Source organism: Schistocerca serialis, chromosome 1, assembly GCF_023864345.2.
Source record: "Schistocerca serialis cubense isolate TAMUIC-IGC-003099 chromosome 1, iqSchSeri2.2, whole genome shotgun sequence".
Classification (NCBI taxonomy): Eukaryota; Metazoa; Arthropoda; class Insecta; order Orthoptera; family Acrididae; genus Schistocerca; species Schistocerca serialis.
This window is the reverse complement of record NC_064638.1, coordinates 75,619,882-75,638,627: the sequence shown is the minus strand read 5'-3', so window position 1 is coordinate 75,638,627 and position 18,746 is coordinate 75,619,882. Positions and strand designations below refer to the sequence as shown.

Sequence of the window (18,746 nt, the reverse complement as noted above, 5' to 3'; positions counted from 1 at the left end):
AATTTTGCATGTTCAATGAATAGAGTGGTCTAATATTAGGCTAGTCCAATATTTGTTTTATTAAAATCCATTAACACTGCCTGCTGAACAATATTTGTCAAACAATGGGAAATCCAGGCTGGAATGTAACAATATTATGAAAAGGAAAGTTGCTACTCACCAAACGGCAGAGAGGCTGAGTCGCAGATAGGCACATCCTATCTACGACTCAGCATCTCTACTGTGTGGTGAGTAGTATCTTTCCTTTTCATAATATTTGGTAATTCTTTGTGTTTTACTGTCTCTGCTAATAGATATCAATGAAACAAATATCACACTAGACTAATAAGAGACCACTTTATCAAATGGGAATATATGATTCCATTTTAAAATCATTTTCTTTTCAACAAGAAAGAAACCGATGCTTTTCATTGATGCTGGGCATCACGTAAAAGACATGATAAGCTCTATTTGTCTGGGCTGTCTCCAGCTTTACATTGCAAAACCGGAATTCAAAACATCTGCCGAAACATGAGAGAAAATGCACCTGGTGACTCTTAGGAACATATGGGTACACAAAAGGAATGTAATGAAGAAGTACAGATATCTTTATCACACTGATGTCAGCCAAAGGACTCGTGTGTAGTGTTTACAGTGATTGCAATGTGAGAGAATAACTAGTGCAACATTCATTTTGGAATTAAATACAACATTAAATTATGAACTTTAGAACTTTCCTGACATATAGTGTATTCCATGAAATTTCAAGCAAACCGATGGATGTCAGTAACCTGCTTTGAAGATATTTCAGCACAGAGTCCTCTGACCATCTTCAGGTGTGTGCTGGCAAAAGTACCCTGAGCTCCCCTGTTTAAAACCCTGCCAGCACATACACAGCATACCCAGTTACCACTGCATGCACTGATGGTATTTTCAACAGGGAAGATCAGTGTATTTATGCCAGTATACGCATGAAGATGGCTGGAATAAGTTATTGACTTCAGACAGTTCTCCTGCAATTTCATGGAATATTAAGTTATTAGGCATTTTGTTAACTTTTAATTACATTTTTGGTTGTACTAGGTTGAAATGTGTTAATATCATTGTAAAGTGATCTGTAGAAGAATAAACAAGCAACTAAAACAGTACTGATAACTATGAGGGGCATTTGGAAATGATTTATAATAATTGGTTTTGTACTGTATTTGTAGCCTCTCCCCGATGTTGTTCAATCTGTATATTGAGCAAGCAGTAAAGGAAACAAAAGAAAAATTCGGAGTAGGTATTAAAATTCATGGAGAAGAAATAAAAACTTTGAGGTTCGCCGATGACATTGTAATTCTGTCAGAGACAGCAAAGGACTTGGAAGAGCAGTTGAATGGAATGGACAGTGTCTTGAAAGGAGGATATAAGATGAACATCAACAAAAGCAAAACAAGGATAATGGAATGTAGTCTAATTAAGTCGGGTGATGCTGAGGGAATTAGATTAGGAAATGAGGCACTTAAAGTAGTAAAGGAGTTTTGCTATTTGGGGAGCAAAATAACTGATGATGGTCGAAGTAGAGAGGATATAAAATGTAGACTGGCAATGGCAAGGAAAGCGTTTCTGAAGAAGAGAAATTTGTTAACATCCAGTATTGATTTAAGTGTCAGGAAGTCATTTCTGAAAGTATTCGTATGGAGTGTAGCCATGTATGGAAGTGAAACATGGACGATAAATAGTTTAGACAAGAAGAGAATAGAAGCTTTCGAAATGTGGTGCTACGGAAGAATGCTGAAGATTAGATGGGTAGATCATGTAACTAATGAGGAAGTATTGAATAGGATTGGGGAGAAGAGAAGTTTGTGGCACAACTTGACTAGAAGAAGGGATCGGTTGGTAGGGCATGTTCTGAGGCATCAAGGGATCACCAATTTAGTATTGGAGGGCAGCGTGGAGGGTAAAAATCGTAGAGGGAGACCACGAGATGAATACACTAAGCAGATTCAGAAGGATGTAGGTTGCAGTAGGTACTGGGAGATGAAAAAGCTTGCACAGGATAGAGTAGCATGGAGAGCTGCATCAAACCAGTCTCAGGACTGAAGACCACAACAACAACAACAACTGTATTTGTTAACGAAATGCGAGTCAGTGTACATGGGCTCTCTCAATATACTCCCCATCGACACCTTCATGGCAACTTGATTATTGTCTATGGAACCACTATCTGGTGGTACTATGCAACCACTCGTGGACAGCTGCCTGCAATTCTTCGTCACTGCCACCTCTTCCTTCACAGTGTGTCCTTCACATTATCTAACAAAGCTTAGACAGATGGTGTGCAACTCATGCAGTCGTGGCATTTCTGGTGTGAAGCCGCACATTTCTTGTGCTAGAGGAGCACTCCTTTCGACTACTTTCCCTGTCACCTTTGATGACTACTACATCTGTGTAAGGGTGTCACTGTATACCCCGCTGCTGATACAACCTCAATGTACCAAGGAAACCACGACACTGATGTACGACTCATACTCACATTCTTGCACGCAGATTTCCTTCTAATAGTGACTCCACTAATCCAGCTGTAAACAGTCTTTTGCACAGGTGCTTCTTGACCACACATCAGAGTTAAATGTCTATGAATATTTGTTGTTTAGACTCCTTCCCTCCACAAACACCATGTTGTCCATCTTTCTCCACACATGTAACCTTCCATTTTGTGCACAGCTTTCCTATTTAACAACAAGCAAGTGCTGTCCTTTCACCATACACAATGTTCACAACTGCCATCTAGCATTTGCGTGGTGACCTAGAATCAGTTCATCATCCCACGAGAGGATGGGCTCGTAGCCTCAGTGGTATTTGTAAAACAATACAATTATAAATCATTTCCAAAGATGCCTCATACAAGGTTGAAACAGCAATTAAAATGTTCTATCTGGTATTATCAGTCAAAACTAAGTAAAATATAATGAAAAGCTTCTGCAACATGAATGGTTTAGTACCATCCAATAAATAAGGATATTAATTATCTGACAATCACATTTATGAAACACAAGTCTTACGTGGCCTAGCCTATGCATTTTATTACTGAGAAACATTACCACACTCACCATTGTCAACTACCATTTGGCTGCAGGACTTTGCAGTTGCAACAACACCACCTGTTGCCTGGGTCACACCTTTTGATGCTTGGGACAGGGCAGCAAGGTTAGTACTATTCCTGTCTGCTTTCACTCTGCTTGCAACAACTAACTGTGCTGTTCCTGCAGCAATTTCTTGGGATGCCACAACGAGCTGTTCAAATTTTCCATTTCCACTAACAACTTTGTCTGCTGCCGATCTATAAGTAAATATTAGTAATCAGTATAACATATCAAAATTTTTCTTGTAAGAAGAATACATAAACAATTAAATAACCCTGTTACCTCTATTATAAAATATGCTTTCTTTCAGAGAATCTAAACAAAGAATATACTTCGTTGTCTAAAAGTTCATACAATCTTGAAGTTCCATACATAACGTAAAAAACATAGGTATTATATTCCTAGTCACCATACTGCTCAACTGCCCCATTATGACCACATTCAGTGAACAAAGAAATTCGGTGTGTAACTTCTGATTGGGAACTGTCAATGCTTTAACAGCTGGATACTAATTTATCATTTCAGATCATTGTCCATATAATTAAGGTTAGACAGACTATGTTACTTTACTGTTTCACAGTGTACCAACAATGTGCTAACTTTTAATTACATTCCTGAATAAACGTAACCATAAAAACGCCTGCTAATGTCACACTCTTTCTTTACAGACCAGTCAAAACAACAATGCAAATGGAGTAAGGTTATAGAACTGTCAACTCAATTGTCTTGAATCTTTCTTAACAAATGTGTACAATATTACATGTGTGGCACACCTCTAGGATTCAAAGTGTGCGTGTGCGTGCGCGCGCGTGGGGGGGCAGGTAGTAGCAGTGAGAAAAGAACAGAAAAATAAGCGTCACTCTGGAATGCCTGGAACAATGTCAACCAATTTCAGTATGCATAATTTTCTAACCCAGGAAAAATGTTATTGTGGGAATAAGTTGCCCCCCATCCTCAACCTTCCCCACCTTTCTACATGAAGTAAAGATCGGGTGGGGAAGCAGTTACATTTATATTAATATTAATCAAAACCTATGTGAAAGCCACAGCTCACTTAAACAGCATGAACTCTGTACAAGCTTCTGTTAACTTTTAGAAATAAAAAATTTGGTGATCTATTTAGAAGAGCTAAACATGCAAGTTTTTCTTACAAACTGAGATAAGTAAGTAACTCGTCAACACCAAGTATAAAGCTAGTAAACAAAAATATAAAATTTGAGAGGTATGTAACATGTCTCCAATTTCTTAGTTAATGTATTACAGATTTATGATGGACATACACTAAGAAACGAGCTCCCACTGCCACAGACTTTGCTGCTGATATCAAGCCTTCAGTCCACTGGTGATTTCGTTTATAAAATTCCTTTGTAGATGCAGTCCCCTGCCACAAAATGAAAATTACATAATGTCTGCAAATTATATATTACTGTACCAAAATAGTCAGAAAAAAGCAATTACCAATGTCCTGTAAAAATACTACTTTAAATAAGTTTTGTTACCTTTCCTTGGGAAATAATTTCTGCTTGCAAAAGTTTAGATTTCTGAACAAGCAACCTAATTGCTTTCATCAAGTTGGTGCAAGAATCTAGAATCTTCTCATTTACTTCAAGCTTAATACCAGAATCGGCAGCTCTGGATTTATTTAACATTTCCTGAAAGAAAGATAAAAACTGAATTACCAAAAACACAATATTATTACATGAGACACAGCATTTATATGCACTATTTGCACAAATTTAAACTTATAGTTGCATGTTAAGTAACTTCTACGCTTAAATTTTATAGCAAATGTTTCCAAATAGCCACCATTATACTATTTATGTCATAAGTTAGCTTTGAGTGTCCATCTGCTATCCTCAACTATCACAAAGAGCACTTCTTGTGGTAAGAGGGGAGGGGGTGGAGGGAACACCATACTGAGAGTCACTGTCATACAAAACCATGGTACATCCAGGTTTTATACTAAGCCTTCATAATACAAATGGCTGAAGGTATCTTCAGAGTATTTTCTTCATTTAAGATAGATATACCACTAAGTTCTTGTACAAGTTTTGCGAAATCTGATGATTTATTAATTGTGTTAAAACATTTTTTGCTTCATACGGTGTAAAACTGTGAAGTCAAATGTGCACCTAATAACTCTCAAACAGTCTTGTCTTAACCTATAGAAAACACGAGATGTATGCTGCTATTTCCCCAGGTCACGTATAAAGGACTTTCATAAACGAGCATCTGCAGCTCTAATGATTTTGGACAGCAAAAGTAGACAAACATATCTCTTGGCAGGCTTACATTGTCAAATTATTTGGATGATACAGACTATAGTTCTTTTGCTGATCAATCCTGCTGCTCAGTAACTTATTGAGAAAATAAAAAATATTTTATCTGTAATGTATCTATTAAAAATTCTACAAAATTTGTGAAACATTCAGTTTAACAAATTACTTCAAATAATCACATGAAGACTTTGGCATTTGTTGTATGTCCATATTATATTATACAGTTTCTTCTTGTATTATGCAGTCTCTTGCAGGTCCAGATACTTTATGAAAGTATCCTGGAGGCAGTAATTGTCACCCATAAAGGACTTGCTTGCAGGACGTTTCTCCATTTCTACGAAGACAAAAAAAATTCAAAACTCACTTGTCCTCCAAGCATGTTCAGACACACTCAAGTGACAAAAATCTATCCTTGAGCACTAACCACAAGTTCTGGAAAGAAGCCGCTGTCGTGATAAACTTCATCATACACTACGTAAGTGTAGCTCTTCTGTCATGCAAAAATCAAATCATAATTCATGATTCACAGTTACCTGACCTTGCAACTGCATATTTGTTGTTGCTGTATCCTTATTACATTCATTGTATGAGTAGGTGTACAGTGCAAATAGCACATGGTAAGCCTCCATACTTAAATGAATTCAGAATTATGGACTAGCTGCACTAAACAGCCAAACATCAGGAGAGCAAATGTTCTTTATTTTCCAAAAAATCTCATACATGGTGTGATATAATTTTTTAATTGCCGTTTTAGAAACTTTAGAGTAATTACATAAAACTTTGAATATAAATTCAAGGGCAAAAGTGCCAGTATGGAGCTGATACTGAAGCAGGTCATCTTTTAGATATGAAAAGGTTATACAGAGACCATTACCAACCACAAAATTTGTTGACTACTTACATTATTTAATGAGGTGTAAAACTCATCTCTAAGCTACAATGACAAAACATTAATTTTCAGTAAAAGTGTGCATATACAGGGTGTCCCAAAAAGAATGACCCAATTTCAAATAGAATTATTTATTAGGAAGAAGGGCTTAACACCAACAAATTGTATACTCAATTATTCAGAAAAGAAAAATCCATCATAAATGTTCAATATGTCCTCTATTGGCTGCACAGACGGCATCTAGCCAATAGCCGAATTCATCCCAATGAGCGTAAGGAGTCTTCTGTCACTGAAGCTACAGTAGCTGATATACTGGTTTGGGTAGTTCATCAATGTCATGAGGTAAGGGAGGAACGTAAACACATTGTTTAACATAGCCCCACAGGAAGAAGTCACACGGTGTTCAGTCAGGGGACCTAGGAGACCAAGAGTGTAAAGCCTGGTCTCGCAGTCCTGTACGCCCTATCCAACATTGAGGCACGTTGGCATTGAGGAAACTGTGCACATTGCTGTGCCAGTGCGGTGGTGCTCCAGCTTGCTGATAGATGAAATTGTCAGAGTCAAGTTGGGGGAATAACCAGTTCCGTAGCATTGCAAGATATGATTGTCCTGTTATGGTTTCTTTCTCAAAAACGTAGGGTCCATAAACCTTGCTTTGTGAAACACCACAAAAAACATTCACTTTTGATGAAACACATTCATGTTCAATTGTTTCATAAGGATTTTCGAGCCCCCATATATGCACATTATGACAGTGAACCATACCGCTAATATGGAAAGTTGCCTCATCACTGAGTATCAACCATGACATAAAAAAGTGTCTCTTCCATGTCCTCTAGAATAGTACTGCTAAAGTTCACTCGCTTCACTTTGTCAGTATCTCTAAGAGCTTGTACCAGTTGTAATCTATATGGTTTGAGGGCTAAATGACGCCTAACACACGCCACACTGTCATACGTGGTAATGCAAGTTCTCGGCTAGCACGATGCGTAGACTTGCGGGGGCTCCGCACAAATGCTCGTTGGGTTTGTTCCATTGTTTGTTCAGAAACGTGTGGCCGGTGAGCACTTTTGCCTTTACAGAGGCACCCTGTTTCTTCAAACTCTTTATATCACTGTTGAATGTTCTTTGGTGATGGTGGTTTAGCATGAAATCGAATATGAAATGCCCGCTGAATTGCAATCATTGATTGAGTAGAACTAAATTCAATAACACAATACGTCTTCTGTTGTGTGGACACCATATTGCGCAAGACTCGCTGCAAGCACCAGGTCAGTGCTCATAGCGACATCTAGTGGATTTTTCCTGAAGCTCTAGACCAGCCAATTACATTTAGTGCTGTTTCAGTTACCTAGTGACATTTGGCTCAATATTGTTACAAGTTAAAATTGGGTCATTCTTTTTGGGACACCCTGTATATTAAAGATGTTCTGTACATCTTGTGATGTGCTGTGGAGAAAAAGGATAATCTATATGACAGAACATTCACATTGCATGTTGGTCTACTGTTCGCATAAATTTAAAATCGTCAGCCACTTTGTTCTTAAGAAATGTTTGTCTTCTTATGGTGTGTTCAGATACCTCCATTGCTATGGCTGCAATCTTGTTGACCACTGTTAATGAAGTTGCAAAGGATACTTAAAACACAACCTGTCAATTGAAGTCTAGTGTGCAGCAGAAACATAATTTTGTACAAAATACATATTTCAGACAATTTAGCCAAGCAGTTTAAAAACATAGATACATGTTGCAGTATCATTTTTGCACCAACAACTACTTTTGGAAGAAACTGGTTCATGACATTTCAGAACAAGATGAGAAACTGAGCAAATCAGGAATTTATAATGCTCAGACACTGCAAGAAATACTACAATGGCCAAATACACAGACATTTTAAAACCCATTTTAAAGAACACACTGACTGTTTTAGACTTGATAAAGCTAACAAGCCAGCTACAGCAAAACATATATGAAAAAGGACACAGCAATGCATCTTTGAGACAATGGAAATAATATATCCATTGCTAAAAGTAGAAAAATGAGATTCTAAATGAAATTACAGAGTTAACTAACTAACAGTTCTTCATCAACTTCAATTATCTTGTTATTCTTTAAAATAATTTTATATTCTCATTTTTTTGACGTCAAATTGTCACAGCCTACCTTACTGTAATGCATTTTGTCAACCAACATCACAGATTTGACAACAAGACGTGCATAAAACATTGCAAGTACTGACAACACCAGGGTCTACATACTGACAGTTAAATCAGAACAAGCTTTGTTTTGATCACCATCTTGTTTCTGCTGCACAGCAGAGTTCATTGTGATGTACTGTTTTAACTATCTTTTGCAAGTTTCTGAATCACAAGAAGACAGATATTTCATTTGAACTAAGAGACTGATTATTTAAAAATTTTTATGTCAACAGCAGACCAACATATGAAATGAATATTCACTGATATTAAGTTAGTATTGTTTTTCTCCACAGGATGACCACAGTACATGCAAAGACTGTACAGAACAACTTTAATATCTATGAACATTTTCACTGTATGTGTTTATTCTCCCATTGCAGTCTGGAGATGACGCTTATAACTCCAAACTAATTTTGCACCAGGAAGTGGTCTCCATTTCAAAAATACTGAAAGATTTAAATCAAACTATGGAAAATCCAGGAAGGAATGTAACAATACTAGAGAAGGAAAGTTGTTACTCACCATATAGCGGAGATGCTGAGTTGTGATACCCACAACAAAAAGATTCACACAATTAAAGCTTTTGGCCATTAAGGGCTTTTTCAGCAGTACATGTACACACACACACACACACACACACACACACACACACACACATGTAAATGCAACTTGCACACACGTCTGCTGTCTCAAAGAGCTGAAACCACACTGCCAGTGTGGTTTCAGCTCTCCGAGACTGCAGACGTGTGTGCAAGTTGCATTTACGTACGTGTGTGTGTGTGTGTGTGTGTGTGTGTGTGTGTGTGTGTGTGTGTGTGTGTCCACTGCTGACAAAGGTCTTAATGGCTGAAAGCTTTAATTGTGTGAATCTTTTTGTTGTGGGTATCACAACTCAGCATCTCCGCTATATACTAAAAGATTTTTCAGTCCTGGTCAATTAACAGTCAATATGGCTTTAAATTCTCATCATTTGATGTTTGTTGGAAAACTGTATTTATCAGCTTAGCCAATGTGTTTCATGCAAGATAATTAATTAACAAATCTCCTGTTGAATGCTCTGAGGTGAGCCAGTCATTTGTAAAAATTATTTAGAAATTTACCTCTATTCTAGCTGCAGCCTCTTCTATTGCTTTGTCCATACTTGACAGTTCATTCTCAACTAGATCTTCTATCATTTCTGCAGAGTCTCCTTTTAACTGACTTATCAGTCTTTCCATTAAATCAGTCACATCTTTAACTTTCTGCTTAACAGTGTTTGCATTGTCTGTTATAGACGATGATGGAGCCACTGATTTTACACTTGCAAGAAGTACAAGTGACTCAGTTCCAGCCTGTTTGCAGGCTTCTGCAATTCCTGAAGAAACACAAAACCCAAAACAAATTTTAGCACAGACATTGATAAGATATAACAAGAGTTAACTAATTACTCACAGTTATTACTGTTAAATTAAATTGATACAAATCAGTTCATTAGTCTGGCATTTAAAATCAGTCGAATTACTATTTTATTTACATTATTTTATATATGTACCTTTTGATATGAATTAAAGTTAAGGAGATAACAATATGATTTTTACTGATTCAGAAATCCAATATGCATATTGAGAACAGTAGTAAAAAGTTTTGCTGAAGGTGACCTGAAATGAATGAATAAACTTTCTGCTACTTGATACATCTTCAAGCCCCCTTTATTAAGCTATTGAATTTTTTAAGTTTGAGTGTGTTGCTCAGTCAACTTTTTATACCCACATAACTGTGCCCAATGGTGGTCTTGCAGTAAAACGTTGTTGATGAATTTGTTCAGCCACAATATTATTCCAGAAATGTGCCAAGACCTTCATTTCATTACCTTAACACTTCCACAGACCTTATATTCCTGAAACTGTTAAGATGATGTCCTCAAGTACTTCAGCAAGATAGCCTTGTGCTTATCTGCACTCCCACCATGGACAGATCTTTGTTAGCACTTATTTTAAGTAGGACATACATAAAAATGATGGAAGAATTTTGGTTATGTTACCAAAACAATAACAATCCAAACTACTGCCCCTTTTTATGTCTGCCAAGCCTCAATATAATCACTGTGCACTTCATGTCTCTCACAGCAGGGGGCCCAGAGTGAGATACTGATGACAAAGTATGATCGACAGTTCTGCAATGAGACCTATGTTGCATGTGCAGACGAGAGAATTCTTCTAGAGACTCTCATGTAACCACTACTCTCCTGTGAATAAATTCAATGGTGTATTTGCAACATTGGTGACGAAGTCCAATGTATCCTTGCACAGTCATTGCTACAGAATAACACAACAAATTCTGAAAATGCATCACTAACTTTGAAAACAACTCTGAAGCAAATGTAAAGTTACACAGACGAGGCAAATTGTCTTAGAAAAACACAGTGACTGTCTTCATTTTTTTTTTTTTAATTGTACAATTCAGCCTCATGTCACCGAAGCGCTATCATTATCAGTTTAAAATGAAAGAAAAGGGGGTTAGTAAATACTAGGTAACTAAATTATAAATAAAATCAACTTCAATTCACAACAATATGTACTTGAATACATTACACAGTAACTTTTATAATTAATAGTTCAACACTGTGAGGAATTAAAAAATATAAACAAATTAAAAAAATAAATTTGCATCAGCAGCAATCGAACCTTGGTCAGCGAATTACCAGCCCATGCTTTAGACTAGTCACCCACAGTGGAGTTGTGAGAATGGTGTTTTAAAAGCCCCTCATATTCTATGCTTGCACAATATGTTACACAGTTTCAGACAAAAATACTGACTTTTTGAATTCAGTAATCTGTGACTAATGATTGACTTCAGATTAAATATTTGTTCAGAACATGATCTGCTCTTCCCAGATCCACCTTGATATTCATCTAAATTGCCTACCACTATTGTCTCAATTTAATCGCAGAAATTCCTCCGTCGTAATTACTGTTGTTAACATCTTGTTTATTGCCTTTCTTACGTAGTGAATGTATCAAGGCTACCTTCAACTTTCCTGGTTGTTTTACTGCTTTTCAGGTCCTCTCAAAGATTAACTTTAGCTCTTTTCTTGTTTCTGGTAGAGACCTTTTCAAAAACTCTACTGCACTAGTCTTATCCACTAGCTTTCTAGTGTTTTAATAACTTCTTCAGTTGTTTTGATAGCTGAAGTAAATCTTCTCCTAGATTTTCATGACTGTGAATGTTTGAGCTTATCAACTGATACCGGACAGTAAGAATCTGATCAAAATATTTTGCAAGTATTTCGAAATTTACCGTGTTACGAAACCCAATTGGTTAGCCTTGTTCCATGCCCCTCTGTTATTAGATTTAAATTTGAAGTACATCTACCTAACTCTTTAAATCTCATTTTCTCCTCCGAAGATCTACTGGAAATGGGCCTCTTTAACAGATCATGTACAGGATACACTTTCATGCTGAATTTATTTGTGTACTCAGGCAGTAACTAAACTGAATATATTAATTTTACGTATGTAAATTGAACTGGTGTTTTCAAATTTTATAATTAATAGTTTAAGAATGTGAGGGAAATAATGGAAGAAATAATAATAACAATGTTGGTATCAGTACGGATCAAACCTGGGTCCACAAATTATCAGTCTGTGCTTTAGACCACTTGTCCAGACTTCCACCATGACAATGTTTCTTTAGAACATTCTCATACTGCACACCTGCACAATATGCTACACACAATTTCAAAGAAAATTACTCACTCAGTGCTGTGAGCAACATAGCATTGATAGTGCCATAAGGGATGTTGTCACAACAGAGCACGTGCAGTAGAAAACAGACAGCTGCTTTCCTTCTCTGAGTTAATCTTAATGTGGCTGACTGTCACTTCAGCACTCAACATTAGTTTCTAGTTATTGCAGAGAGAGCACTACAAAATCTGTTTTTGTCAGCTCTATAAGCATACCAGAATGCATTCAAAGAGGACTGACAGAATTTTAATGTTATTTACGGCTCACATTTGAAGAGAAACGGTGTAATGTTAGTGCAATTTCGGGCTTGCATTCAAAGTGAAAAGGCATAATTTTAATGCAATATTCACAGTGTGCTGTAGCACATTACTGTACGATAACCAGTCGCCACTGGAGACAATGCCTCTTCAAAATAAAAGTAAAACATTACTTAACTGTTGCTGTAAATACTCTAGATATGAATTGTTCATTCAATAACTTTTAAATAAGTGAAAATTTCAAGCTCTTCGGGTGTATCCAAATGGCATTCTAGATCGTTTGCTGTTTACTATAGAGAACATTGTGATGTAGGTAATAATGAGTCTTGTCTTTTAGAAAAAAATGGACATAAAATAGGGCACATACATCATCATCATCATCATCATCATCATCATCATCATCATCATAATGTACATCATTACATGAGTAAATGATGTTATTTGGACACATCTGAAAAACGACTTCGGAGCACACCACTGGTCACTCAGTACTATTCTGGTCTGGAATGTATTAATCAGCTACTTCAACAAGGATATGACTTCCTAAAATCATTCTGTGAAATGAGATTCATTCTGTCTTATATTTCAGCCACCAAACCTATAATAGGTTTTCATCGCCCTCCCAATCTCCACAATATTCTTGTCAGACTTTATTGTCCTTCTGAACCTATCTCCCTACCCCTACCCCTGTGACCGTCCCCACAGGAAGACTTGCCCTATGAACCCTCCTACCACCACTTGTACCAGCCCTGTAAGTGGCAAAATATATAGCTTGCTCGACAACATGACAATTGTGACCTCGTTGCCTGTTTCAGCATGTGCCGTATGGATTCTTCCCTCAGACACCAGTTTTTCAGAACTCTGCAGCTGGGAATTAGCACTACAACATGTCCTTGGTTCTCGCACCCACCTGGCCTTAATTTATGTTAATTTCTTCCGTCTTAGCCTTTCTTCACAGTATCTACTCTTTTCATCACTCCATTTTAGTTTTCCGCATCTTTCAATGTCTAACTTGTCTATTTGTCACTGCCCCCCTCCTACATATCTTATGTACAATGCACTGAAGTTTTTCACTCTTATTAACTCCTGCACAATGTTTAAGCAGTAATCTCTGTCTTGCATATTAGCCCGTCTTCCACCTTTACACTATAAGGTTTTCAAATCTCGTCCAATGCAGTCCCCAACAATCAGTCTTTACTTCTCATCCCGTCTGGTAATCCTCCCCTAAAGCACGGTTCTGGGCGACTTTCCCGAGGTCCTTTTCCTTCATCCCTCTTCCTTCCCCTTTAACCCTTCTGCCCTTTAGAGTGAGCCACTGTTACAGAAGCTTGCGTAATTGTAATTATAGCCTCCTTTTATGTGTGTGTTCTGCTGCCACTTGGTGATACGATTTTTTTATGTATCCAGTTAAATTACACTATACATTACAATTTATAGAGGATAAGCATAACATGCATTCAGTGTAAAAGTAATTTTAATTCATGGAACACCATATACTCAGCCAGTAAAAGCAGTTCTATTGCTTACATTTTGTATAACCTCACTGATCACAGAAAAATTAGTCATCAATTCTTATCTGTTATCAACTTATCTGTTATCAGGCTATTCACTTATTTAGGATTCATAGGTCTTTTATGGCTAATTAATCCTATTAATTGTGCAATCTGCAGGTCATATATACACTTAAACTGTTTTATCAGTACTTTAAGTAAATGATAACAGTACAAGGGATACTTGTATATGCAACATTTTAATGGTTGATTTTGTAGACAAATAGTCTTCATTTTTAATTGTATTAACTTTAACTACTTGTACCATTAAATGAGAACGGCCTGGATGATTTCACTGTTTAACACCCAAAATTACACCAATCTATCCATTAAAAGAAATTTTAAAAATTCTATCATAACTGTTGTACACACATTAAATATGACATCAGCAATATAAAATAGTGATAGACATGACAGAAAAAAAACATGAAAACTGTTTCTCACAAAAAGACAGAAAATGTAGCATTTTCCTCCATTTAGAAAGTATTCTCTTTTAGAGCATGACACATCACATCAATAATTATAACTAGACACAACTTACGCTCTCCAAATTCTATGTCTGGTGATGTGTTTGAAGTAGTTTTTCCTTGAATTAAATAATTAGCTATTAGGTGAGCAACATGTGAAATATGTTTTAAGAGGTCATCTATGTTTGCCGAGTTGTCATGGAACATTTTGTACGATGCACTGATGTCATCCAATGATGCAACAACAGGATCAGTCAGACTTTGGAAATAATCTGCAACATGAAAACAATCTTCAAATTTTCAGACAACACACCCCCATAAGAGTTATTTTGATAGCAAATTTTCTACCAATCAAAATCAATTATAATGGAGATAATGGGAAAGTTTCAAACCATTAATGAAGATATTTATGTAATCACATCCTTTACAATATGCTGAGATTGAATAATATATGCATGTTAGTACTGCAATTATTATACTGTATGCTACTTGCTACAAAATTACTTTACAGGTATTTATATTTAAAGCAAATATTTCAGATAACAGGTGTCACAAATAGATACCAAAAAGAGGAATTTCTACAAATATATATTTGAGTCATTACAACAGCTGTCATTAGAAGCATTTGTTTCAAAATTCATTTATTTTATTTTAAAATTATCTACACTTAATTGAGATAATGTTAAATTCTAAAGCACACAGCAGCTGAATCTGAACTTATCCAATCACAAAATGCTTAAAATAAATGAGACAATAAATGAGGCTGTTAGCTGAAAGTTTTCGTTCATTGACATATCCTCCAAGGAATTCATAATAAGCTGACAAACAAAGCCAGTTACCTACTTATATTATTTACTATAAGTATACTACATGAACATTTCTTCATGTTTTAAATTAATCTCCCCTACAAATTACTGCTTATCAAATATTTATTGGAAATTGTGAAAAATCCATTTGTTCTATCTCACCACACAAATTTTAACATATTTTTACACTGGTTGATTACGAAAACATTTTTTCTTAGAGAGAACTACAAGCCCACTACAGTGAATTGACACTCAAGTTTATTACCAACAATATTAGAAAGTGAGTGGCATTGTTCTACAAACACAAAACGAGTTTCTCTGGAAGAAAAGGGTTACTGTGTGTGGGTCAAATATGATGAACAGCAAGTTGTAATACTGATGAGATGCGTTCCCACACATTTGACCCCCCACACAAAACTGATACACAACACAGAACAGACTCTACAGATATCAGAAGTCACAGCTTGTGTTTTAGTCAGTGCTTTGTCTGTCTGGAAGCTGGAGACCATGAACAGAGAAAATGCAACACTAACACACTTATGAGAAAATAAGGTTTTTTTAATCATCAGTACATTAAAAACTGAAACAGCTTTCATACTGAGACTCCTGTATGATTGCTGGGTGGAACACATTTTCTTACAGAAGCAATTGCTCCTCTTACCAAAATAGAGAATTTTGTGGTGATTTACAAAACAGTCCGTCTCTCAAGCCTGAAAGAATGAAAAATTAAAACACAAAAATGTTCTTGTGGAAATTGTGCTCCTCACTGAACAGGACAGGCAGGTACTATGAGTTTGCTAGGTGTGGAGCGTAAGATAGACGGGTCAGCACAGGAAATGTTAACAGGCACAATTAATTGCAGAACGCATTTATAAAGGTAAGTTGCCACAAGAAATGTCTCTCAACAAAAACTCTCAATTGAGATGGTCCAATAATCCCCGACACTTATGAAGACATTAAAAGTACAAATACGGAAAGCCCAGCTATTTGTGAGTGAGGAATCAGTCAACATAGTTTTTTAAAGATGACATGAGAAACACAATGTTCTTCAGGGCTGATCTAACACAGAGATCAAAGCAAAATTCTATTAGAAATAAAATAAATTTTAGGTACCGTATGTGAATCTAATCTGACAAAGTTGGGGATTTCAGTCTTTAACAGACACAGATGTGGCTCCATAGAGGTTCGTGCATTCGTAAAGAGAGGTCGGGCTTAGCGGCACTCGCTAGAATTCAATGGGTTCCATGAAATGGATCCTCCATGCTTAGAACAGGAAACCATGAGCTGGGTTCTGAAAACTGTTTCCCTGAAGCAAGGTATCAATCTCACCCACTAGTCCTCCATAGGTACTGCAGGAGCCTGCATTGTTGTTTACTTTACAGACACACAAAACTGACTCTCTATTGATGTCTTCATGGGTTGTGCACCTATCGGGTAGCAGTACTGCAGGCTGTTAAGTTTTAATGATGAAATAAATTGAACATGAGCTTTAACACCAAAGGAACATTAATTCCCTGCACTTGTCGTGTGGGCAGCTTGGCACTGGTGCAGGCGGTGCCAAGACAGAGACACTTCCAGTAGCATGCTTTACAGGAAAATACCATATGCTGCAGCAAAGAGGTGCAAACAGAGAAACCTTTCGTCCACAGATGCATGCAGTTAATGTTACAGTTTTTTTTTTCTGGGAGTTGAGTCTTCTGCTACAGCACGAGATCCGTCTGCTAGATCAGATGGATGACATACATCATCACATAGTAGTATGTCTCTCTCTCTCTCTCTCTCTCTCTCTCTCTCTCTCTCTCTCTCTCTCTCACATACACACACACACACACACACACACACACACACACACACACACACACACACACACACACACAAAAAAACAACTGAGGTCATATGCGCCAAAGTCAAAACTGTAGAGCACGAAGACAGAGGAGCTACAAACAGCGACATGGAGAAAGGTCTATAAAATATACCATAGAGAAACAGAGGTCCAGAACTAAAAATTAAATGGCCTTTGCCATATTGCTACGATGAATAAAAAGTAAAACGTGATCAACAGCCTGCGCATTTCACTAAAATGGCTGATAACTCAGACGGCAAACCCAAGCAGGAACGTAAATGGTTAAAAAATGGGCATTCTGTCAGGAAATGGCGGACAGTTAAAACTTCGGCACAATGTGTAGAAAGTGGTGTGGGCACATCACTTAAATGGCTATGGCTAAAAATGCAGTGCCCAATACATAACCTAGGTAAAATGACTTCATCCTGGCAGGAGGGCCAAAAGGAGGTCTTCCAAGCCACTGGAAGAGGCTTTATAACCTGGAGCTTATTCCTATGAAGGGAGCACCAATAGTGACGCCAAAGTGACACCACCTCCTGACAGACGGCAACACAGAGATCACTGGAGGGAATATAGGAACTAGTGGGCTGAGGTACGAGAGCTGCAGCCTTGGCAGCAGCCTCATTTCCTGGCAGACCAGCATGACCAGGAACCCACATAAACATCACAGTTTCTCCATCGAGAGTGAGCAAGTGACAGTTTTCCTGGACCCATCGACTAAGGGTTGGGTATGTACAGTGCACTGAGCCTTTGAAGGACACTGCAAGAGTTTAAGCAGAGGTCACAATAAAAAGCCTGTGTTGGTGAATGTACTCCATGGCCTGATACAGGGAGAAGATCTCTGCTGTAAATTCTGAGCAGTGTGCCAGAAGCCAATGACAAAAAGCGTTGGCACCAATGACTAAGGCATAAATGAAGGTACTACCGTGAAATTCCATATGAAGGTTGTGAAATTGAAGGCAATACAGCAAGGCTGGAATAGTATCCTTACGAAGTGAGTGAAGGAGGTGAACATGGGCTGCCACATGAAGCCAAGGTGGTGAAAGGTTCACACCCACCGGGTAAGTTGCAAGTAGTGTGAAGTTAAGCCGCTGGAGCAAGTGCCGAAAGCAGACTCCAGGAGGTAACAGGGAAGAGGGGTGGGCCCCATGCTGGCAATCAAAGAAGTCATTGAAGGAGGTAGCACAGAATGGGTGGCTACAAATGGCCGGCAAACGGCATGCATACCTGCCAAGGAGAAAGTCACAGCGGTAAGACAATGGTAATTCAGCAGCTTTGGCGTACAGACTATCAACTGGGCTAGTGTAAAAGGCGCCAGTGGCCAAACGGATGCCACGATGGTGGATAGTGTGGAGACTGCGTGAGAGGGATGGACGTGCAGATGCATGAACAAAGCACCCATAGTCTAGTTTCAAATGGACAAGGGACCAATACAAATGGAGGAGGGTGGGTCCATCTGCACCACAGGAAGTACCATTGAGAACACTTAGTACATTAACAGACCTCTTACAGCGGGATGTCAGGTAAGACACATGAGAAAACCAAGAGTGTTTCCTATCAAGCACGAGCCCCAGGAATTTTGAAGTTTAAACAAACGGAAAGGCAACAGGCCCAAAATGTAAATATGT

General features: G+C 37.6%; 1 protein-coding gene across 3 annotated transcripts in view; it reads right to left on the bottom strand.

Annotated features, from left to right (window-relative positions):
- LOC126461861 (huntingtin-interacting protein 1) overlaps positions 1-18,746 on the bottom strand; it is a 538,678-nt gene that overhangs the window by 21,956 nt on the left and 497,976 nt on the right. For all 3 annotated transcript variants that reach the window (XR_007585951.1, XR_007585952.1, XM_050096029.1), the window contains exons 15-19: positions 14,544-14,741; positions 9,574-9,827; positions 4,607-4,759; positions 4,388-4,488; positions 3,075-3,304 (exon numbers count right to left, since the gene is read on the bottom strand). Coding sequence is in view for 1 of the 3 variants with exons in the window: in XM_050096029.1 (XP_049951986.1) it covers positions 3,075-3,304; positions 4,388-4,488; positions 4,607-4,759; positions 9,574-9,827; positions 14,544-14,741 (936 nt within the window). In the remaining 2 variants the exon portion in view is untranslated. The remainder of the gene's footprint in view (positions 1-3,074; positions 3,305-4,387; positions 4,489-4,606; positions 4,760-9,573; positions 9,828-14,543; positions 14,742-18,746) is intronic.